At 44.6% G+C, this 24,251-nt stretch overlaps 1 protein-coding gene across 18 annotated transcripts in view; it reads left to right on the top strand.

Annotated features, from left to right (window-relative positions):
- The window catches only part of TIAM1 (TIAM Rac1 associated GEF 1), a 445,843-nt gene that overhangs the window by 293,389 nt on the left and 128,203 nt on the right, over positions 1-24,251 (top strand). For 12 of the 18 annotated variants that reach the window (XM_051819218.2, XM_051819217.2, XM_070071883.1 and 9 more), the window contains 2 exons: positions 4,001-4,974; positions 20,451-20,898. In XM_051819218.2, coding sequence (XP_051675178.1) covers positions 4,012-4,974; positions 20,451-20,898 — 1,411 coding nt within the window. In that variant the 5' untranslated portion in view covers positions 4,001-4,011. Of the gene's footprint in view, positions 1-4,000; positions 4,975-17,206; positions 18,091-20,450; positions 20,899-24,251 lie in introns of those variants that run through there. The other 6 variants (XM_051819224.2, XM_051819221.2, XM_051819225.2 and 3 more) reach the window with 2 other exon arrangements.

Consider the following 24,251-nt stretch of genomic DNA (forward strand, 5'->3'; position numbering starts at 1 on the left):
ACATTTTTCTCCCATTCTCAGTCCAAAGCTAGGAACCAGGAGCTTCTTCTGGGTCTCCCAAGCACTTGCCAGAAGGCTTGGGACCTGGAAGTGTTTCAGATTTTGAGATTTTTTTCCAGATTTTGGAATACCGGTATCTATAATATTGAGATATCTTGGGGATGAGACCCAAGTCTAAACACAAAATTCATTTATGTTTAATATTATGTATGCACATGGCCTGAAGGTGATTTTGGACAGTATTTTTAGTGTACCTGCGTTTTGACTTTGACTTATACCATGAAGTCAGTTGTGGAATTTTCCACTTGTAATGTCATGTAGGCACTCAAAAGTTTCAGATTCTGCAACATTTTCGATTTCGGATTTTAGATTTGGGGAGGCTCAACCTGTACCATTTTTTTTCCCTGAACTTTCTCTTCATTTCTCTCTCTATTTTTGTATTTTGTTGAGGTACTGAGCACCTACCTTCTGGTCTTGTTACTGAAATGCACAGCTTTTTGTTGATGCCTTATCATGAGTGGAATATTTCTAGTCTTTATTGTTTGAAATAAAATTGAATAGGACTAAGTAGGGTAGGCAGGGGTCATTGTGCTGGAAGTCATACATGGGAGGATTAGAATTGCAGAATTAGAATCTGGAGGTTTTCTGAGGGTCAACTTCTGTAAGAAGAGATTGCATCTCTCATCTGCAATGAACAATTTAAATTTTTTATGCTCATGGCATTTAAGACACCACTTGGGCCTTCATGGTTCTCACTGTCCTTTCCAGAAAAGCTCTCAAACTAAGGGATATTTTAACAGCTTGAACAGCTTTTTTTAAAATTTTATTTAATAAATATAAATTTACAAAGTACAACTTTTGCATTGTTGTGGCTTTTTCCCCCATAACCTCCCTCCCACCCGCAACCATCCCATCTCCCACTCTCACTTGAGTTGCCTCAAACTTCCTGCTGACTCTATTCAGTCACCCCCTGAGAATTGCTCCTTTTATAGGGTTTTGCAGATTTGGCCTTCATCTTCTCATTCTAATTCTCACTGTGACAGTGACTTCTCCCTACCTTGGCTGGCTGCAAAGAATCTTGCTACCAAGAATGCTGTTAATCTAACAGAGCCGTCAGTGTGATGCATGGAACACTGTAATTCTTGAAGGTTGGGGCCGTCTCCTTTTGGAAACCTCTCCAGAGGCTTTTAACTTGATTAGTTTCTGTTGGCATGAGGAAGCCGAAGCAGCCCGTTGTTGGTGAGAATCTATCTGTCAGCTTGTATTCACAAACTTTTGATGTATTTGATGGGAGAGGGTGTATCCAAGCACGTTTGAGGTGCCACTTATGCCTATTCATCCATTCAGCTTATTTCACTATACTGTTGTCCTCTTTTAACTTTACTCCTGTGTTCTTAAATGGGGCTGTGACTGACATTTGTTCTAAGTCTTGTGTGTGTGTGTGTGTTTTTTTTTTTATTGGCAAAACAGGCATCTTAATTTATACGTTTACAAAAATCGGGAACTCTGAAAGTGGTCATGGCCTTTAGTGTTATTGAAATGTATCATTTATTTAGCTTGCTTGTTAAAAAATGCAGTGTGTGCTATTCTTAGGAATTTAGATAACACAAGTGTGTGGACAGTTGGTCTTTTCATGTTCCCTAAGCTAAATTTTGATCTTTTTTCCTTGCTTCTTAAAGACACCAGGCAGCAAAGTGTGAACATACTGTTTTGAAATACGCTTGCTGCTAGTAAAAAGGAGATTCTCTTTTTTGGAAAATTCCCTTTGAGGATCATAGATATGTGACCCAGTAGGGAATATTCCATCATGGGAATAGGGTAAATCTGGTGCCTGAGTGCCTTGCCCCTGAGCTCACTGGACATGAAGTGCAAGCTTTCCCTTCCTGTTGCCACAAATTTTATTTCACTAAAGATATCCTTGTGAGAGAGTGTGAGCGACGTTTTAGACTGAACAGTGGGATTGTAGAGTGATTCCTGAATCAGTGTGAACCAACCCAGGTGTTTTGATTGCTTTCCAGTGGTTACAAGTCACATCATTTCCTATTTCCTTGTGATGCATTATCTGCTTTTGTTGATTGCGTGCTTTTCCTGGCTAAAATTTCAGTGTCCCAAGAGAAGGAATGTATTATTTTGTTTGTTGCTATATCTCTAGTTTCTTGAACATGGTAGATGCTCAGCATATCTTTTTCTTTCTTTTTATTTACTTATCTACTTGAGAGAGAGAGAGAGAGAGAGAGAGAGAGAGATGTTCGATCTGCAGGTTCACTCCAAAAATGCCCACAGCAGCTGGGACTGGGCCAGGCTGAAACCAGGAGCCGAGAACTCCATCTGGGTCTCCCATGTGGGTGGTAGGAACGCAAGGACTTCAGCCATCACCTAATGCCTCCCAGGACTGCACATCAGCAGGTAGCTGGATTGGAAACAGAGGAGCTAGAACCTAAACTGGCACTCCAATGCAGGTGCTAGGTGTTCCAAGATGCAGGTGTTCCAAGTGGTGACTTAACCTGCTAAAAAAGCATGTATTTCTGAGTAAATGGCTGTGTAAGTGCTAAAATAATCAGGTCAGGGGCATGCTCAGTTATTCTGTACTTTTCCTTTCCTTTCTATCTGTTTTCACATGTGTTATCCTAAGTATAAAAGTCATCTGTCTATATCAACAGGTCCGGGTTCTACATCCATAGATTCAACCAACCACAGATCAAAAGCATTTGAAAAAAAAAAAATACTGCATCTATACTGAACACATAGACTTTTTGTCTTGTCATTTTCCGCTAAAGAGTACAATATAACAATGGCTTACATGGCATCTACACTGTATTAGGTGTTTTAAGTAATCTATAGATGATTTCAGCTGTATGGGAGGATGTGTGGTGGTTTGATGCAAATGCTGTTTCATCTTATTGGAACATCCTATCAGAGCATCCTATCCTGTTGATCCTCTGGAACCAACCCCCTTTGAATGCTGAGGGATAGCTTTAAAATATGAAGTGTTATAGGGAGACCTGGTCAAGCAAGGAGAGCAGACTGAGTCATTGGCAAGCTTGGAAGATTTTTCCACTTGTGTACTCTGGTAACAGACCTGTGTCACTGGGTCAGTGAGAAAGCCTGGGAGAATATTCCAGAGGGACTTGAGTTAACCTGTGTAGCCCCACAAGGCTGACTCACATTCAGTGGTTTCCTAATGTGAATTCCTATGTGGGGGGTGCTCTGTACCAGATTAATGTCTGAGGTTGGGTTTGCTCACTTACAGAATCTGTCAGTCTGGTGCTGAGCTGTGTTTCTGTTTTGTTCTGCCCATCTCGGTGGCCACTCCATACCCCTCTGAAAATCCCTCAAAGTCAAGGTTTTCAGAACACTGTGAAATTAAAGGTTAAAGCCTTTTTTCTTTTTTTGACATTTATGTACTAGGAGGAATTGATCAGACTTAACGTCTTGAAGTTTTCCATTTTTGATTGATTTTGAATCATGGAAAGAATCCAAGGAAAGCCCCCCTCCCCCAACTCTTGGCATGCAGGGCGTGAGATCATGAAATGCACCTCTGGATTTGTTTTCTGAAATATATAAATAATTTCAAACAGAATTGCATCCCTGGTGTACACCTTGGTTTGTTCTTTTAGGTTTTTCAACTTATATGTCCAAGTAGAACTTTAAATGTAGAATTGGAGAGTTTAGGAAGATAGACAGGGAGAGCAGAGTTGCTGCATATACAAATACAACACTTGGTACTGCCCCACAGGCACCGGCCCTCTGGGTAAAGATTAGTCAGGGTCTCTAATGGTGGTGTTTATGTGCTCAGTTTACATCTCAGGGGGCAATCCCAGCAGACGATGCTAATTATCACCTGCTACCAGGTGAGAGTCCTAGTACCTGCCAGGTGCATAGTGAAAGGTGCACTGTTACTTACCTGACTCCATAAGCCAAGGTGTTTCACCCCTCTCCTTGTACCCATATTTACAGTGACTCACTTATACCCTTCTCCCCCACCCCCTCTTTGCTACAGACCATAAAACCATGGGAAACGCAGAAAGTCAAACTGTAGCGCATGAGTTTTATGGAGAAAAGCATGCCAGCCTGGGACGCAAGCACACGTCCCGCTCGCTGCGCCTCTCGCACAAGACACGGCGGACGAGGCACGCATCCTCGGGGAAGGTGATCCACAGGAACTCGGAAGTGAGCACACGATCCAGCAGCACCCCCAGCATCCCGCAGTCCCTGGCTGAAAATGGCCTGGAGCCCTTCTCCCAGGAGGGCACCCTGGAGGACTTCGGGAGTCCCATCTGGGTGGACCGAGTGGATATGGGCTTGAGACCCGTGTCGTACACTGATTCTTCTGTCACTCCCAGCGTAGACAGCAGCATCGTCCTCACCGCAGCCTCTGTGCAGAGCATGCCAGACTCGGAAGAGAGCAGGCTTTACGGGGATGACGCTACATACTTGGCTGAGGGAGGCAGGAGGCAGCATCTCTTTACCTCCAATGGACCTGCTTTCATGGAGACAGCGAGCTTTAAGAAGAAACGCTCCAAATCTGCAGACATCTGGCGGGAGGATAGCCTGGAATTCTCACTCTCTGATCTGAGCCAAGAACATTTAACAAGCAACGAAGAAATCTTGGGTTCTGCCGAAGAGAAGGAGTGCGAGGAGGCTCGGGGGATGGAAACACAGGCGAGTCCTCGGCAGCTCAGCACCTGTCAGCGTGCCAATTCTCTGGGTGACTTGTATGCTCAGAAAAACTCCGGGGTGACAGCAAACGGGGGACCCAGGAGCAAATTTGCAGGCTATTGTCGGAATTTGGTGTCTGATATTCCCGATCTTGCAAACCATAAGATGCCACCAGCTGCTGCCGATGAGACTCCTCCATACAGTAATTATAACACACTTCCCTGTAGGAAATCTCACTGTCTTTCCGAAGGTGCCACCAACCCACAGATTAGCCATAGCAACAGCATGCAAGGCAGAAGAGCAAAAACAACTCAGGTAAAGTGATTGAAACCTGTTTCAATATTTTGGAAACGGTGCATGACTCTGGAAATGCATGATTGTGCTCTTAGGTGATTCTCATCTTTTACTTGGGTTTTGCCCTGTTTGCCTGGTGGCTGCTGTAGCTGGTGCTGCTGGCTTATGGTTCTGTAGTTAAGGGGTGGGGATGAGAGAAAATATGGGGTGTGTGTGATGGGAGTGGGAGTGAAGCCCATAAGCTCATGTTGGGAAACTCCTTCCCCCTACAACACAGTTCTTCAACAGCATCTCACTCATTCAAGCTGCTGTTCTAACTTGGTCCCTTCTGTGGACAAACAGGCATAGTGGGTTGTGTGAACTCCTAGAGTTTACTTCTTCACAGCAGCAGGTGGGAAGAGGTTCATTGGCAGCTCCTTTGGGGAGCCAATTTTAATTCAGGGCGGGCTTGGGTCACTTGTCGGCTCCTCTCAGGGGTTGGCAGGCTCGCTACCTTACCAGGAGCCATTTCAATTTCCTGTTCTTTGCGATGCTAGCCAAACCCATTTCTGGAGGGAGGTGTAGTGGAAGGAGTAATATGGGTGGGTTCCAGTTCCTACTTTGTAGCCAATTCTTTGCTTGACCTTGGGCAAACCCTGCCTTCTAGTGGTTCCTCTCTACAGTGGGGCTGAGGATGCTCAGTTTACCTGTGTTGGTGTCTAGTGCTTGAGCAAGTCTTTAAAAGACTTAAAAAGTATCTTACGAATGAAAGGAGGGCTCACTAACTCAGTTGACACTGGTAAGTAATATTAGCATAATTAAATGTCAGTTAACTCCACAAGTTCTGGTTCTTTTCAGATTTCCTGTTTCTTGTGGCAGAGCTTAGGGAGTCCTAGCTAATGCTTCGGGTGAGGATAGGTTGTTTCTAGATGATGCTTCAGATTCAAAATCCAGACTGGGCCCATTCCCATTGAAAGATGTTATCAGCCATTAGGGTGACCAGTGGAGACCAATGAAGTCTATACTGTGACCTGTCCAGTAGGAGGTAGCACTGCACCCTGTAGCCTTGTTCCCGTGCAAGTCAAATGAGCATGTTGAGGTCCAGTTTTGTCAATGGGCAGATGGCAGAGGACTGGGGACGCTGGGGGGAAAAAGGAAACTGGCATTAGATGGCTGTCTTTCTGCCTTGTGGGCAGGTTTTGCTGATGTATGTAAGCAAGCCAGGCATCCTGGCTCTGCCTGTTCTTAACTGGATGACTTTGGGCAGATTATTCATTCTCCTAAAGCCTTAATTTGTTCATCTATCAAGTGGGGGATAATAAACGTTCTTGTCTTTTGCAACAAAGTGGATGCAACTGGAAACCGCTATACTTAGTGAAATAAGTCAGTCCCCAAAAGACAAATACCATATGTTTTCGCTGGTCTGTGGTAACTAATAGAGTACCAACAATGTAATGTATAGGAGTGAAATTGGCATTTTGAGATTCAATGATTGTTTACAGCCCTTGTCTCTACTGTGGAGGAACAGTGTTTTTTTTCTTCTTACTGCTTGTTGAACTCTTTACATAGCGTAGGGTTAATCTTAGGAGTATAAAGTAAACTGAAACTAGCTCATTGTAAAAGTTAAGAGAAGGAATAAGAGAGGAAGGGTGGGAGCATGGTGAGAGGGAGGGTAGTGTGGAAAATATCACTGTGTTCCTAAATCTGTATATATGAAATATATGGAATTTGTATACCTTAAAAAATTTAAAAAAACAGAATGCCCCCAAATCAAAAAAAAAGTTTTTTGAGAAAATGGGTGAATGGACATGCATGGTGCTTAGGAAGCAGGCAGTCGGGGGATTTATTAGCTGTTGTAATTTTCATCATTGTTGGCAATTCATGTATGTTGAGGATCCCTTTTATTTGGCATTTGTTTCAAAACCTTATGTCCTAGGAAAGAAGTAGTTAAATGGCTGATCCTGTGGCCTGAGAAGGTGAGCCTGTAGCTTGCTTCTGGATGTACAACCTGAATTTTTAATGCATCTCTTTTCTGAATTGAGATTATAATGGCAGACATGACAGGCTAACTCCCCGGGTAACCCTCTGCCTACCCTGTGAGGGCTGCTCCTCTGCTGTCCGTTTGGCAGGTCATGGAGGCAGGTGACGGGCTGACGTGAAGGCATTGTGAGGTTGGTGTTGCAGGAATGATGCAGAGATGGTCTGCTGTCCTTCCGAGTATGGGGAAGGATGCACTGACACACACTGTTGAAAGTGGAGCGTCACCTGTAGCAGTGCGAAGTTGCACATACTCTGTGAAACTTGAGAGGGGTGCCCAGCTGGGTTCTAACCCTGCAGACAGCTAGACCTCTGCTTCCTTGATCTCCCACCCCGAAACCTGGCTGGCTGATGGAGAGGCTGAGGCTTCGAGTCATGGTACCTCCCTAAGCGGGGCAAAGCATCCCCTCCAGATGCAGTCCCACTGAACGTTCTTCAGTGTAATTGTTCTATGAAATGTCCATTTCCTAGCCTGCCACCTTCCAAAACGGTTAATATATGGAAGTGAGATCATGTCAGTGTAGTGTCTGGGAAAGTCACTGCTTAGGCAGCTGAATGTAATGCCAAATGCAATGGACCAGGAATCCTAAGAAGCACATTTGCATCCTGGCCCGGCTGCTTTCCAACCAGCTGGGTGACCTTGTGCAAGTCACTCTGTCTATGGCTCCTTCTCTGTCCACCACCGAGTGACACCAGCCTCCAACAGGGCCATTGGAAGAGTGTAAGGGGACTACTATGCATGGATGTCTTTGGCAGAGCCTACAGAATGAACGGAAGTATTCTGCTCATATTGACTTTATATGTTGAATGAGGATCTTTAATGACTTGAAACAAACCCCAGAATTATGCACAACACTATCCATCCACCCACACTTCCTAGGCTAAGTTTGGCATCTTCATCCAATGCAATTTCTTGAGAGCCCACTATGTTCCAAACAGGGTATTTTAGGAGACAGTGGGTGTGGAGGCTTCCTTGAAAAGAATTTTTTCTTTCTTTATTTTGGTAAAAGTTTTTGACCCAAGGGACCTCTCTAGCAAGCTTGAATCATAGACATTGAAGTCTTTTAGTTGGCCCTAGTGAGGCAGTTGAATCTGTAATAGCTCTGTCATCAGTTTGATTCCCTGCTAAGAGTTCCTGGCCGACATTTGACCCAAGAGTGTGGCCTAACAGCCTGGAAGAAAACAAATTTTTTTTCTGAAATAATGGGAACAACTTCATTTGATTTGAAAATAATCACAGAAAGGAGTTTTGGGCCATTATTCCTGATTTTGGCATTTGTGAAGTAGTTGGATGTATTACTAAAATGTGAACACCCTGGGGTTCACGTTTAGAGTTTGAAATGTGACACGTGGTCTGTGCCACAGGCTCTGGTAAACAGTGTTTGTCTAATTTATGTATTTGAGCATGTGGGTTGTGCGTGTGCATACAGTAAATAATAGTATCAGGAGTCAGAAAGCTGTGTACTCTTGAAGCAGAATTTACTTCGGTTGGTTTCTTTAAAAGCTTATTGGGTTAAATTGAGGGCTAGGTAGGTCTTTGCATTTCTTTGATTACAGACAGAAGGAGTAGCTTGGAGCCATGCAAAGAAGAGGATTTCAGCATATCTTGGCTTAATCTTATTTTATCTAACTACTTGTCTATGTATTTATCTGTATTTATCAGTGTGTCTCAGTTTGAGCCTGCTACCTGTTGACTATTTTTATTTATTTATTTATTTTTAAAGATTTATCTATTTATTCGAAAGGCAGAACTGCAGAGAGAGAGAGGATCTTCTATCTGCTGGTTCATTCCCCACGTTGTTGGAGCTGGGCAGGTCCAAAGCCAGGAGGCAAGAGCTTCCTTTAGTTCTCCCACTTGGGTGCCAGGACCCAGGAACTTGGGCCATCCTCCACTGCTTTCCTAGTTACACTAGCAGGGAGTGGAGCAGCAGATCGGAAGTGGAGCAGCTGGAACTCGAACGAGCATATGGGATGCTGGTGCCTTACCTGCTATGCCACAGCACTGGCCCCGACTATCTTTTTTCAAGTTTTCAAAACTGGTATATAACAGTTGTCCATATGTATGGGTTACAATGTGATACATTGAAAAAAAAAAAAGCATGGAATGCTTCACATATATATGTGTCCTCCTTCTACAGGAGCCATGCATTGCTTCGCTGTTTGGCTCAGGTGTAGCACATACACTGTGAAAGCAGTTTCCTAACTTAACCTCCCTGGGTGAGAGCCTCTTCAGTGAGACTAATGGGAGGATTCCACAAGGGAATGGAAGGAAAATTTGTATCCTACTGTTTTGGGCGTAAAATAGTGGCTGCTATATGTGATGGTCAAGTTTGACTTGGTGTTCTAGAATTCAGCTCTCCTATGTGACTGAGACTTTCAAAGTATAAGCTGGAGAGAGAATTTGACCAGCTGATGGAGCCCCTGTCTTGTGGCCAGGTTCTGTGCTTTTAAGGCAAGGTTTGGCTTGGAGCCCTTGTGCATACTTGTGAAGAGAGCTTCATTCATCCCCTTGGGAGCTGAGTGAGGGTGTTGTGGCTGTACTGAGCATGTCTCAGCAGCCGCAGCCTTGGGAGAGCTGCAGGCGACCCACTCTCAGAGGCCTGAGCCAAGGTGTGGTGCTGGTGATTCGGTTTGATCAGTTTCTGACATCTCAGTGTTCCCAGAAATTCTGCACCTGATTGTATGGAGTGGGAACCGATGAGGCAGAGTCCACAGCTGAACCTGTGGGATTCATTTCTGCCTGATTCCAAATCCCAGCAGGATTCTGAACCCCAGCTTGTTGGAGGAAGCCTCCCAGATGACTTCTTCACCAACTCCACTGGCTTTCAGAGAAGGAACTGCATCTAACGAGGTTAGGTGACAAGGTCTCACCCCTGACTTACCCCTTTCTTCCCAAGGCTCCATGATTCCTCCCCTGGTTTGAAAATATGTATCCTCAGCCGGCGCCGCAGCTGGATTAGCCTAGTGAGCTGCGGCGCTGGCACACGGGGTTCTAGTCCCGGTCGGGGTGCCGGATACTGTCCCGGTCGCTCCTCTTCCAGGCCAGCTCTCTGCTGTGGCCAGGGAGTGCAGTGGAGGATGGCCCAGGTGCTTGGGCCCTGCACCCCATGGGAGACCAGGAAAAGCACCTGGCTCCTGGCTCCTGCCATCGGATCAGCGCGGTGCGCCGGCCGCAGCGCGCCGGCCGCGGCGGCCATTGGAGGGTGAACCAACGGCAAAGGAAGACCTTTCTCTCTGTCTCTCTCACTGTCCACTCTGCCTGTCAAAAAAAAAAAATATATATATATATATATGTATCCTCATATTGTAAGATCAATACCCTCAATTTTGGTAGAGAAGCAAAAGAGGGTTTGGCTGAAAGGGAAATTAATACTGCAGACTTCCATCGCTGGAAGCATGGGGGGGAGGGGATGGCCATGATAACTCTAGGAGGGGCCACCCTGATGCTTGCTTTCTTTGATAGGCAAGTGATCGAGTCAGTGCCTTTTTTTTTTTTTTTAACAAGATCAAGGGTGAGGCGTTATCAGGAGAGGACCTCAAGTTCCTAGAAAAATTGTGAGCGTTTTTCAAATTTGGTTTTAATTTAGAACCTCTCTTAAATGGCTCAGAAATAAGTATGTTTTCTTAGTGCAAGATTAAAATCAACAGCCAAGTGAGTGTTCGTCTTTGAGAACCAGTTGAAAACTTTGGACCTTTTTCTTAGTTAATGCAGGGACTACCCTCTGTCCAGCATGTTAGGGAGTCCATGAGGCCCCTGAGTTTCCCAAGAGGCTTCTGGTTCAGAACACCAGGTAAATTTTTCTTGAAACAAAAATTATTTTCATACAAAATCTATTTTTAAAGCACCCTCTGTTCCTTCCCTGTCTTCTGTTGGATGCTATTTTTCTTTCGTTCTCTTGTGTGTCTGTGTGCAAGTGCGTCCTTCCCTCTTTATCTGTTCCTGGCATATAAATTAAGCAATGAGATATTTACTTTGAAAATGAGCCCATCCATTTTCAACAAGAATATTTATTTCCTTTGCCAAGATATTTCTGGGGGAGTGGGAGGCTGGGTAGGTAGTGGAGAGCTCTTAGACCTCATTTTTTTCCCCCAGTATTTTTCTAAGGGGTTTTGTCCATGTGAATTATGCCTATGAATATTTGTCACCTTAGTAATTGAAACAAATATTAAAAGTACTTATTAGTTTATTTTAAATTAACAATGTTTATGTAAAGTATTTTTTATTTTAAATATATTTCTCTAAAATGAAAGAAATTGTGGGATGAGAGGCGTGGTTATATATTTTTGTAAATATGTCTTCTGTTTGACTTGCAAATCAATAAATCTTTTTTTAAAAAAATACAAAGTTAGAACAAGAGAGTGAGAGACAAAGAGAAATCTTGCATCTGCTGGTTCACTCCCCAGATGGCTGCAATAGCCAGCTCTAGGCCTGGCCAAAGCCAGGAGTCAGGGGCTTCATCTTGGTCTCCCAGGAGACCAAACATTTGACCATCTTCTGCTGCTTTTCTCAGGTCATTAGCAGGAAGCTGGATCAGAAGTGGAGCAGGTGGGACATGAACTATGCCCTTATAGGCTGCCCAGTACACTACAATGTTGGTTCCATTTCTTTTCTTGTCTTTCTTTCTTTCTTTCTTTCTTTTTTTTTTTTTTTTTTAAAGAGTCACAGAGAGAAAAAAGAGAGAGAGAACCCCTATCAATTTGTTCACTTCCCAAATTCCTACAACAATCAGGGCTAGGCCAGGGCTAAAACCAGGAATCAGCAACTTAATCCAGGTGTCCCACATGGGTGGCAAGGACCCAACTACTTGAGTTATCACCTGCTGCCTCCCGGGGTGCACATTGTCAGGAAGCTGGAATACAGAGCTGGCTGGATTTCAAACCCAGGCACTGTTTTACAGGACCTGGGCATCTTAACTGACATCTTGAACACCAAGACAAAGAGACTAGAGTCTTCACGTGTGCTCCTGCATCCACTGTCTTACAATATGCTTTTTGCTGGGACTATATGAGCAAAATCTGGCCTTGCACTGGTAGTTGGAAAGGGAAGGCCATTAGGGACCTTAGAGAGCTGCCCATTTCTGCTAATGTAGGTCAGGAGAGTTCAGGCTTTTGCTACACTTGATCTTAGCCAAAAGGCCGAGAAGCAATGAGTTCAGGCTTTTGAAAAACACATTCTTAATTTAGTACATGAGTGGAGGAAAGCTTATGTCCCTTAACTAGCATTGTGTCCCAACCATGTGTAAGTGTGAGCTTCGCAGGAGAACTATAGGAGAGGAAGGGTTAGAGCCCTTGGAACAGGAAGGGGAGACCCTGCTGGATGTGGTGGTTGAATCCAACCTGCCATGGAGGGCTGACAGGGTCTCACAGAAGCCTGTGGAGAACTAAGAAAATGTGTGCTAAGTGTACCTGGTCATCCCAGCCCAGCTGGAGTTGGACCACCCACTGACAGAGTGTGTATCTTGGGCCATAGTATAGTCTGATATGTTTCTCTTACTTCCTTACTTAAAAAAATTAACTCTAGTTGCATTCATTCAAGACATAATAAAACTGGACTGCTTGTAGGTTTCAAATTTAAGTTTTACAGCTAGGAATAATTTGTCATCTCAACTTCAGCTGAGCAGGAGCTGAGCTTGGCAATGACTAACTCTTTAAATCAAACTAAAATGTATTCCATGAGAAACTGTTTTCCTTGTTTTGAGATTGTGGGGGGAAATGAGCAGCAGTTGGTTCATTCAACAATTATTTTTGAAATGCCTACCCCATGCCAGATGCTATTCTTGGCACTTGGGATCCGTCAGTGAGGAAAGATCCCTGAGCTCATGGAGTTTCTTAGGTTAAAATTGGAGTGTCCAAGCCCAGTATAATGAGCCACTGATCTGCTACAGAAGAGTAAGGAAGATCAGGTGGTGGGGATTATGGGTGCATTTCCTTCCTTTTCTCTTTTCTTTTCTTTTCTTTTCTTTTCTTTTCTTTTCTTTTCTTTTCTTTTCTTTTCTTTTCTTTTCTTTTCTTTTCTTTTCTTTTCTTTTCTTTTCTTTTCTTTTCTTTTCTTTTCTTTTCTTTTCTTTTCTTTTCTTTTCTTTTCTTTTCTTTTCTTTTCTTTTCTTTTCTTTTCTTTTCTTTTCTTTTCTTTTCTTTTCTTTTCTTTTCTTTTCTTTTCTTTTCTTTTCTTTTCTTTTCTTTTCTTTTCTTTTCTTTTCTTTTCTTTTCTTTTCTTTTCTTTTCTTTTCTTTTCTTTTCTTTTCTTTTCTTTTCTTTTCTTTTCTTTTCTTTTCTTTTCTTTTCTTTTCTTTTCTTTTCTTTTCTTTTCTTTTCTTTTCTTTTCTTTTCTTTTCTTTTCTTTTCTTTTCTTTTCTCCTTCCCGTCCCTTCCCTTCCCTTCCCTTCCCTTCCCTTCCCTTCCCTTCCCTTCCCTTCCCTTCCCTTCCCTTCCCTTCCCTTCCCTTCCCTTCCTCCTTCCTTCTTTCCTCCCTTCCTTTTCATTTCTTTCTTTTCTTTCTCCTCCATCCCTCCCTCCCACCCTTCCTTCCTTCCTTCCTAACTTCCTTTTTAGATTTGAAAGGCAGAGTTAGAGAGAGAGAGAGAGAGAGATCTTCCATCCACTGGTTCACTTCCTAAATGGCTGCAACAGCTGGGGCTGGGCCAGTCTAAAGACAGGAGCCAGGAACTCCATCCATCAAGGTCTCCCACGTGGGCAGAGGCCCAAGGACTTGGGCCATCTTTAGCTGTTTTCCCAAGCACATTAGCAGGGAGCTGGACTGGAAGTGGAGCAGCCAGGACTTTGAACCAGCACTCATGGAATGCTGGTATTGCAGGCACCAGCTCAACCTACTGTACCACTATGCTGGCCCCAAGGATGACAATTTCATAGACTGGTCAAGGTGAATCTTCTTGCGAGGGCACACTTGAGTGGAACTTGAAGGAGAGGAGGGACTTGGCTATTGAGTTGTAAGATGGGAGATTTCCCAGAATATTCAAGGAAAAGTAAGGGGTCCAGTGTGGCTTGTGGAGTTAAGGCAAGGGAGAAAAGATGCTGTAGAGAAGTTGGTATGGCAGTAGGAAAGGAGAAACATGAGTATTCCAGGAAGTAAGGAAGGTTGGGAACATGCCGTGGGAGTTCATTCCTTAGTTTTGCTGGTGGGAAGGTGCATGCAAAGTTCAAGTACAAACACTGGGCATTTGTGGAGCATCTTGAATGACAGAGGAGTCTCTCATGATGCTTCTGGAAGATATACCTGGCAATGCTGGGAGGGATGGGTTGATGGAAGGAAGATAGATAGGAGAGAGAAGTGCTTGCTGAAGAAACAGCAATGTGGCACTAGGACAGGAAGAAAAGGGCCTGGGTATTTGATATATTGGGTCCTGAGGAATGGAAGGGTGACTGCAAGGTAGAAGCACATACATAGAAAACCTGGAAAGTGGAGGGAAGAAGACTCCTCCAACATGGATATGAAGCCCTCACTGATCAGGAGTTACCTGCAGCACCGTTTCAAGTGTTGCCAACGTCCCTGGATTCCTTTTTAGTAATGGTAAGAATTTCTACTCCAGTTGCTGTAATGGAGAGACCTTGTGATTTACTTCCCTTGGGAGTCACTTGAAGGGAAGGAATGGGTGTTGGAAACATAAAAAGACGTGGAAATTTTGCCTTGGGAAAGGAAGAAGAGGGGAAATAGAGCTGGTTTCCTACTTCTAGCAATTCAGGAATAGCAATTATGAGTAATAGTGCCCAATAGTGATCTATAGTGTAGACAACATCATCATTTCATTGTCTTAGTCTATTGTGCTGTCTTTTTTTTTTTTTTTTTTTGACAGGCAGAGTTAGACAGTGAGAGAGAGACAGAGAGAAAGGTCTTCCTTTTCCGTTGGTTCACCCCCCAAACGGCTGCTACGGCTGGTGCACTGTGGCCGGTGCATTGCGCTGATCTGAAGCCAGGAGCCAGGTGCTTCCTTCTGGTCTCCCATGTGGGTGCAGGGTCCGAGCCCTTGGGCCATCCTCCACTGCACTCCCGGGCCACAGCAGAGACCTGGAACGGAAGGGGGGCAACTGGGACAGAATCTGTTGCCCCAACTGGGACTAGAACCTGGGGTGCCGGCGCCACAGGCAGAAGATTAGCCTAGTGAGCCATGGCCTATTGTGCCGTCTTGTGAATGTGAAAGTAATTTACAAACCTAATGAGTTTAGGGCTTGGCCAGCTTGTCTGTTTTTCTTGTGAGATCTTGTTTCTCCCAGGCCCCTCAGGGACAGCCGTCCTTCCCTGTTGGTGCTGGAAGCTGGTACCTGAAGTCTGCAGTGCCATCTCTCGCTGGGCTGAGGTGCAATAGCCTGGTGATGGTGATGATTAATGTGGCTAACACTTATGAGCAGGAACTATATGCTGGGCATGGTCCTGGACACTTTGCTTGGTTTAACTCAATCTCACAGGATCTTATTAGTGTTTTACAAGGTAGACACTGTTACAGTCCCCATATGCAGATGAGGAAACTGAGGTACATATGGGTTCAAAGCTACTTACCTAGAAGTGTACTATTTGCTCTTCTGAGATCACCAAAGGAGAGAAATACAGTGTGTACCAAGGAGAGAATATTAGGCACCAAAATTAGTAAAAACACAGCTTCCTTGCCTAAAATGTGAGGTTGTAATGAGGTCTGGAGTAATAGCATCGCTGAAGAGATAGTATGAACACCAACCTTGATAGGATTTAGGTGGCATAACCTACAGTGTGTTGGGTGGGGGGAGGAGGAGAAAGAGAAAAAGAGAGAGGAGAGAAGGAGGAGAGAGAATAAGAGAGAAGAGAAAGAAAAGAGAAGGGGAGAAGGAGAGAGATCAAGAGAGAGAAGAGAGGAAGAGGAGAGAGAATAAGTGTGTGTATGTGTGTGTGTGTGTGTGTGTGTGACGGGGAGAGGGAGATAAGAGAAGGAGAAAGAGAATAAGAGAGAGGAGAAAGGAAAAAGAATAACTGAATATGTGTGTGTGCAGGGGAGATGCTTACATTTTGTGCAAAAGAAGAATATGAGAAACCAAAGAATGAACATTTTAGAATGTAACCAGACAGAAATCATTTTAATTCTAGGACTCTAGAAGTCAGAATTTGCTTTTTCTACTGCAATTCAGTGCATTCTTCTGTACTGCATTTGGCTTCTCCGCTATATTCAAGCTTAGCTAAATCCATCTGGGAAATAAAATTGACACCCCCCCCCCAAAAAAAAACAGTTTATCATTTCATTCAACTTAAAACTACATGTGACCAATTAATTCTGCTGGTCCCTGAATTTTCCCAGTCCTTGCACTTTGTGGTTACTTTTCCAAAATTGTGCCTGCACATCATTCACCCAGAAAACCTATGCCTTCGAGTATTTTTAAGTCTCCTGTCAAAACAACTTGAGCCTTTCCACAATGTGTCATTAGTCCACATTCATGCTGGGTAACCCTCCAGTTTTCAAGGCAGTGAAAAATAGGCTTTGAATTTGCCTCTTGTGTTTCCCAGCTAAAATGGCTAAGAAACATCTTGTCTAGCAGCTGTTGCATGTTTGGGGCTACAGCTGGCCACTTGTGCATCCAGTAGGGAAGTGCATACATTCATTTTGGAAAACTGCCAGTGGGGTGAAAACTGGTGATGCTCTGAAAACCTGGCCTGGGAGGATTTGTCCTACAAGAGCAAAATTTAGCACCCTGGAGGGAACATTTACCTGGTGGTTAAGACTCCCCACATCGGACTTTCTGGGGTCATTTCCCCATTATGGCTTCTGGTTCCTGCTCCCTGCTAATGCAGACCTTGGGAGGCAGTGGCGGTAGCGCAGCTAGTTGGGTTCCTGCCACCTATGTGCAGACCTAGATTGAAGTCCCAGCTCTTGATTTCTGCCTTGGCCCAGCCCTGGCATTTGGAGAATGAAGTAGCAGAGGGAAGCTATCTGTTCTGCTTTCTCTCAAATAGATAAATAAAAATTTTAAAGTAAACAGAATAACAAAAATGATTTGAACGCCTCCTCATCCCATGAATGTTGTTAATAACTGTAGGTCTCTGGAGAGTTGACTTTGAGCTGTTTTCTGGAACTCTGTGTAGGATCATGAACCATGTTGGGAATTATTTCTCTTGCCTACCTATGGTCTTACCATTTCTCTTAAATTCATTTGACTTTTTTTTTTTTATCACAATTTCAGTTTGGCTCAACATCCTATGACAACTTAGATGCTAACTTGTTTAATTGATAAGGAGGAACATGCATTGCATTTCCTCCAAAGGCTGCTTGAGGCTCCTGTGGGAGCATTTCCTGTGTCAGTCCTGTTTCCTTTTTTTGTTTGCTTTTTCACTTAGAGAGAACTGATTTCCTGTATCTCTCATATAGTTTCAAGCACATAATAATGCTTCCCTCCTTCCTTTTTTCTTTTAATTTTTGTGATAACATACTTTTACTTTATAATCATAAACTTAATCCTCCACTAAATAACTAATTCAGAAGTAGAAAATAGAAAGACCACTATCCTGCAGGAATATAGACAAATGCTATAAACAATAATCAAATCTTAAGATGTCAATTTCACTCATATACATTATCCTGATTCCTGGATTCTGGGAAGAGCAGGGTTCACAGGTGCTTCTGGTTTGGGGGAGAATCAGGTTTCTCAGGTGTGGAGTGTTCTTGAGACTGAAGTAGGCAGGAGGAGGAGCCCTTCCCAGAGCTGACCATGAAAAAGTGCATCACAAAGAGGGAAAGGGAGAAGAGTTCCTCCCACTGGGCCATCCCCATTGCCCATGGTGCTGTAGGGTGGGCTTCTGGGTATTTGGGACATCTCAAGCTTCATGAGTGATTAGGAGTTGGAGCTGGGCAGCCAGCATGATTCCCAGTGGGTTGGGTCTGTGCCTCTCAGCCTGATTAACCGCTTTTGGAGACAAGGTGGAGTCATCTTGGATCACAATCAAGGAGCATTCCCCAGTCATTACACTGAGCAGTGTGTGCACACACTGAGTATGCAAGCTCAGCTGGCCCCGGCAGGCCTCCTTCCTGGAGTCATCACTTCTTTGTGCTGTTACGTGACCATCCCAGGGTTGAACACACACAGCCCAGGCTGTCACAGGGTGACAGCATCAGCTGGCATGAGCAGATGTTCAGGTCTGACCCGGAGGTGAGTGTCCACAGAGGCCTTAATTCTTAGTTTAAATAGAAAAAGAAGGCATTCTGTGAGAGGGGAAGTAAATTACGAAGAGAGGTACTCCTGAGGGTAGGTGTGTTGGGTCTCTGCCTTTTTCTTGCATCCTCTTTGCATATCTCTTCCTTGTCATTCCCTCCACATTCAGGTGTTAGCTGTTTACTGGGCAAGCCGAGGCAAATAAATGAGCAATCATTCAATTTTTGCTGTGCAAACCACAAGGCACTGTGGGTGAACTAAGGGGCAAGCTGTAGAGTTAAAAACTTAGGTGGAGTCTCATCAGGTGGTGTCTATAGCTGAGCCTCAAGACCACCGTAAAAGAGTGGAAAAGGTCTCCAATTCATTGTCTGCCACCAGCCAGCTTGTGTATTCCTGAGCTCTAGCATCTTCATGTGTTGACCACAGAGAGGACTTTATGGGAGCTCTTGTTCTGGAACTCTGGGAGTTTCAAGATGCCTGGCATGGAGTCTCTCTCATGGACCAGGGATATTAACGCTGTAGCTTACCTTTCCCGACCTTAGAGAGATGCATCGTACCTCTGATAGGGGAGGGTCCTTAAAGCTGATTGCTTCACACCTACCTCACCTCCTCCAGAGGAGGACTCAGACAAGTTAAAATTGATCTGACTTCTCATCTCCCATGACTCATGGTTATCCTGAATAACCAGTGATTTTCAAATTTTCTCTTAAGTGCACTGGGAAGCATAGGAGAAATGTCAGTTGAGAACAGTGTTTTCCTGGTTCTGGAGAGGATTTTTAATGACTGAATCTAGGTCCTTCATGGCTGGAAGTTGGCAGAAGAGTAATAGCAAAGCGACATACGGGGGCTGTACTGAACCTGCATCCTTGGTTTCTTTGTCTCCCATAAGTCACCCTAACTCTCTGGAGTCTAAACTCCATTTGAGATGGATTTGACCCTTAGATGCTTGCTCAGTTGCCTCCTGCTACCATCCTGTCACTTCTCCCTGCCTTGCTTCATGTCTGGCTTTGTGCCCCTTTTTAGTTGCTCACTTAGTGTTTACGTATGATGGAGGTGAACTTTGAGCAGTTCTAAGTTGGTTTGAACTAAGTGAGACTCTTGGAGGCACGGGCACAGAGCCTGTCTGGGCTGTGCGACAGCACAGTATGTTTGTGGCTTGGTTCCTCTTGCACCATTGCTTCTCAGCAAAGATTGGAGCCCAAAGCTTTCATGTTTATGGCAAATCCAGTTAGTTTCTAGATGTTTGAACCACAATTAGCTATTTATGAGAATAAGGGCTCAAAAAGTCACCCCCCAGCTGTATATTTCTTTGTCGTCTTTTAATGTCAGACTCATGTTCCTGCTCTCATCCTCTGATAAAAACCAGTCTCCTTTCTTATCCATAAGGCTGTTGAGCTGTCCTGTCCAATACTGCCGTCATTATCCTCCCTTGATTACTACCATTATTTAATGATTGTTTATGGAAATGCCTGTAGCACTTTAGAGCAATTAAGATTCTGATTTAAGAACAGACCTGTCTGTTCCGGAAATGTTCAACTCCAGAGCAGGGGCAGCTTTGGAGGCTCCAAATGTTTTGAACCTGGGAATTGATACCCCCAGCATCTTGGCAGTTGCCCTAAGCTGTCACTCAGCCCAGGGGCAGTGAGTCGCTTGCTTCGGGCTCCTAGCATCCTGGCTTTGAAAGGGCAAGGTAATTGGAGAGCCCACGTCGGAGCCATGGGCCCCACAGACTTCTTTAGCACAATGCGGAGTGAGAGGCTGCTTGTTTTCAAGAAACGAAGCTGATCAGGGTTTGAGGACTCTTGCCTGCTCCGGGAATATGGGGCCATGCTGGGTGAGTGGGTGAGGCAGTGCAATAGCGATCTCTTTAGTCATGCCATCGTAAAATAGACTCCTGAGCAGGCTATTTATTTATTTATTTATAAAAGGGCATCCTCTGTACAGAGCTTGTTACTCATTTTAACCCCAGCCCTGCAGAGCAGTTGAGTACTATGCATGCAGAATTTCTCACAGTGCAAGGCAAGCTGATGAGGGTGCTGCCGTGGAGCTGTCAGCATGGCTGTGGTTGCATCTCCATAAATGATTTGCCAGTTAGTTAATTATCTAAGTCAGGTAAATGGTAAGGTCTCTGAAGTGGTCCTTGTTTCTTTTATACTTCTTGGACATTCCAAATCGTTTTTCCTCATGGGCAGTGAAGGCTCCTGGGATGGGGGTGGTCTGCCTGCCAGCTGGGGTGGAGGAGTTGGTCTAGGAGCCCCAGGGGGCTGTCATGCCTTGGGGGTCTCCTGCTGGACAGCAGGTAGCTCTGGCTTCCTTCTCTGTGTGATGGTGTCTTCTCTCTCCCTTTTGCTCCCAAGGATGTTAACACAGGTGAGGGCAGTGAGTTTGCAGACAGTGGGATTGAAGGGGCCACCACCGACACGGACCTCCTGTCCAGGCGCTCCAATGCCACCAACTCCAGCTACTCGCCTCCCACTGGCCGGGCCTTTGTGGGCAGTGACAGCGGCAGCAGCTCCACTGGGGATGCAGCTCGCCAGGGGGTGTACGAGAACTTTCGGCGGGAGCTGGAGATGAGCACGGCCAACAGTGAGAGCCTGGAGGAGGCGGGCTCAGCACACAGCGACGAGCAGAGCAGTGGTACCCTGAGCTCTCCGGGCCAATCGGACATCCTGCTGACTGCCGCACAGGGCACGGTGCGCAAGGCTGGGGCACTGGCCGTCAAGAACTTCCTGGTGCACAAGAAGAATAAGAAGGTGGAGTCGGCCACCCGCCGGAAGTGGAAGCACTACTGGGTGTCACTTAAAGGTGAGGGGGCCCAGCCCGCCTGTGCGTGCACCCCACTCTGAGGATGCACATGCCGGGTTTGCTTTTTGTTGTCATCTGCAGTTATTAATTGCTGTTTTTTTAAAGGTTTAATCTGATGTCTAAACCATCATGTTTATGAAAGTCAGTTACTATTTTATAATCAAACTGTTAGAGAATATGGGTATGTGTGATACCTACGATAATGTATATATCCCTGTACTTTTATTTGAATAACATTTTTGCATGTTGGTATTTGTTGTTATTTTGGGTGCATTTGTGAATTATGTGTATGTAGCATAGACATTGTAATAATTATAACATTTTTGTGAGCTCTGTGTTTAAAAAAAAGCTTCTCAGACATACTTAAGAGTTTTTAATCACCAGCTAGATTTGAAACAGGGTTAGCCTGTGGCAAGGGAGGTTAATAAGATGTAGAAGGGCTCAGGAGGAAACAGCCTGGGCTTGCCAGCTTAGTGCATACACTGCACCATTTTATCCTGATTTTGTCTACTGTGGTTGGCGTGGGAACATTCACTGCATACACGGAGCAAGGTGGGGAACATGTTCCCTGAGCAAGGATGTGCCTGCTGACCCACAGACAAAGTTGGAGGCAGCGGGCAGGGTGTGTGTGTGTATTCCTACAGGTGCCAGCTGTTGCTACCATGGTTAGGACATAGGTTTTGCTGCATGTCACAGAGACCTGCAATGACAGTGCCAGAACACACACAGATTCTTACTTCCCTGCCACCTGTCAGGAGTGGACCATCTGAGGCTTGTCTGGTAGCTCTTTCCTATGAAGTTACCCAGGGACCTCAGCTCCATCCTTCTGTTCGCTGTACTCTTCCTGGAACATTGTCTTTTGATGGCTTGGTGTGGTGGTCCTGCCTGTGACACACAGATATCCATCTCATGGGAGCACCTTAGGGAACTGATGCTGTACTTTCTTATGTGTGGCCTGCCGTGGCTTCCTCTGGGGGAGGCACTCCAGGGCCGTGTCTGAGGGACCAGGATCATGCCAGCTGCTCTGCCGTGGTATGGGTGGGTGAGATGAGGGAAAGGGCTCTTCCTTTTCTACCTGCCAGTCCCCCTCCTTGATGTGCACAGCATAGGGCACTGTCCCTCTGTTCCTTCAGCAGCCTGTTTTATCATTCATTTTATTAGTGCTCAGTTCTTTTCAACAGCCTGATCCAAAGACTACTTGCATCACAGACACCTGAGGTACTATTGGGTTGTACCCCATACCTGTTGAATCAGAAGTTTGGAATTTGCATCTGTTTGCCAGGGCTGCCATAGCCAAACACCACAGACTGGTGTAAACAACAGAAACATTTACGTCCCAGTCCTGGAGGCTGCAGATTGAAGATCACGGTGTCAGTGGGGTTGGTTTCCTCTGGGTCCTCTCTCCTTGACCTGGAGATGATGTATTCCCCTGGTATCTTCACATGATCTACCACCTGATCTACCCAAGTCCAGATCCCTCGTCACTTAAGGGCACCATCATCATACTGGGTTAGAGCCTGTGTCATTCTTAGGAATGGAACCACATTCTTAGGTCGTAGAGGTTGGGACTTCAATATAGGAGTTTGGGAGCACACGGTCCCACTGTCACGGGCTCTGAATTCATGGTTTAAACAAGCCGTCCAGGTGATTCTTGCTCAGAATTTGAGAAAAGCAGTGTTAATGGCATAGAATAAAAATAAGTAGGCAACTTTCTGACTTGGGACATAGCGGAAGGGGTTGCTTTATTTCTGCCTTTCCCTTAGAGAATAATGACACAGGAAGCCAGGGTGCAGGTGTGTGGGAGCACACAGCCTACGAACCCATTAGGGGAGGGAGCCTTCACTTTCTTGGTGACCCAGATCTGGGTGACACAATCTGTCAAGATCTAGGCCCAGAACACAGAGCCACTGAACCCTTCGGTTCTGAGTCCTGATGGGTATCCCATTATTCACTGACATCTTGAGCTTTGTCAGTGCCACTCAAAAAGCAAAGCTTGCTGCTGGCTTTTTCTTAGCAGCCCTTGTGTATTGAGAAATAAAAAGCAAAGCACCTGGAAACTGTGGCATAGAAATTTACCCTCAGAGACTATTTCATATTAAGCAAAATGATTAATTTAAAAAAAGATTTTGTCTAGAATTAGTCTCTGGAGCATCTCCACGGACAGCTAGAGAACAAACAGACCATGTTCCAATGGAAATTAAAGTCAACAGTTTTTACCAGGGAGTGTGTGGTCTCTGGACTTCTCATGAATCTTAAAATTGGAACAGATTGGTAATTGAGTAAAAGCTGATCTCAATTGCCTACTGTTGAGAATGATTCTAAACCAAAATTAAAAAATTATGAAAACCTATTTGGGAAGACTTGACATTTTTCAGTATGTACATATACCAAGACTTGGGGATGTCTCCTAATCCATTATCCAGACTTGTTTCTCTATTCTCACTCATAGTAATAATGGTAAAAATCTACTGATCATTGTTGAAAAATTTTTTTTTTTGAGCAATATTTCTCACCAGTGGCAGTATTGACATTTTGCAGATAATTCTTTACTATCCTGGGCATTGGTTCCCTGACCTTTGCCCATTCAATTCCAGTAGCACACTTCTCCCTTACAAGTTGTAGTACCCAGTAGTGTCTCCAATCAGCATCAGTTTGCCTTCCCATGAGAACCTCTGATGTGGAGGAAAATAATCTCCCTTGGGCATTTTTGTTTGTGTCTCTCATCTTTAGCTACTGGAACGCATGAGACTAGGAAGTACAGATGATTGTGCGGCTTGGTTACTGAAAACCCTTGCCACAAACCTGCTGAAAGTATTACTGAAAACCCTGGAGATCTTGAAAATCATAAAGATTATGGGAAAAAGCATTGGGGAAGACTACTTAATATGTATATAAATTATTTGTATGCAAGTCTTAAACCCAAACTTAAAGTCAGTAACACTAAATTCTATTAACATTTTTAAGCCAGAAGCAATGTGAAACTATTTTTAAAGATTTATCTATTTGAAAGGCAAAGTTACAGGGAGAGAAGGAGAGATAGAGAAAGAGATCTTTCATGCTCTGGTTCACTCCCCAGATGGCTGCAATGGCTGAAGCCAAAAGCCAGGAGCCTGGCCTGGAACTCCATCTGGGTCTTTCACTTGGATGACAGGCATCTAAGCCTTGGGCTATCTTCTGCTGCTTTCCCGATTGGGTTAACAGGGAGGTAGATTGGAAGTGAAGCAGCCAGGACTAGAACCAGCACTCATATGGATGCTGGTGTTGCAGGCGGTGGTTTAACCCACTGCACCACAATGTGAACCCCAAGAAATCATCTTTAAAAATACACGAGCAGGCCGGTGCCGCGGCTCACT

This window comes from Oryctolagus cuniculus, chromosome 4 (genome assembly GCF_964237555.1).
Source record: "Oryctolagus cuniculus chromosome 4, mOryCun1.1, whole genome shotgun sequence".
Lineage (NCBI taxonomy): Eukaryota > Metazoa > Chordata > Mammalia > Lagomorpha > Leporidae > Oryctolagus > Oryctolagus cuniculus.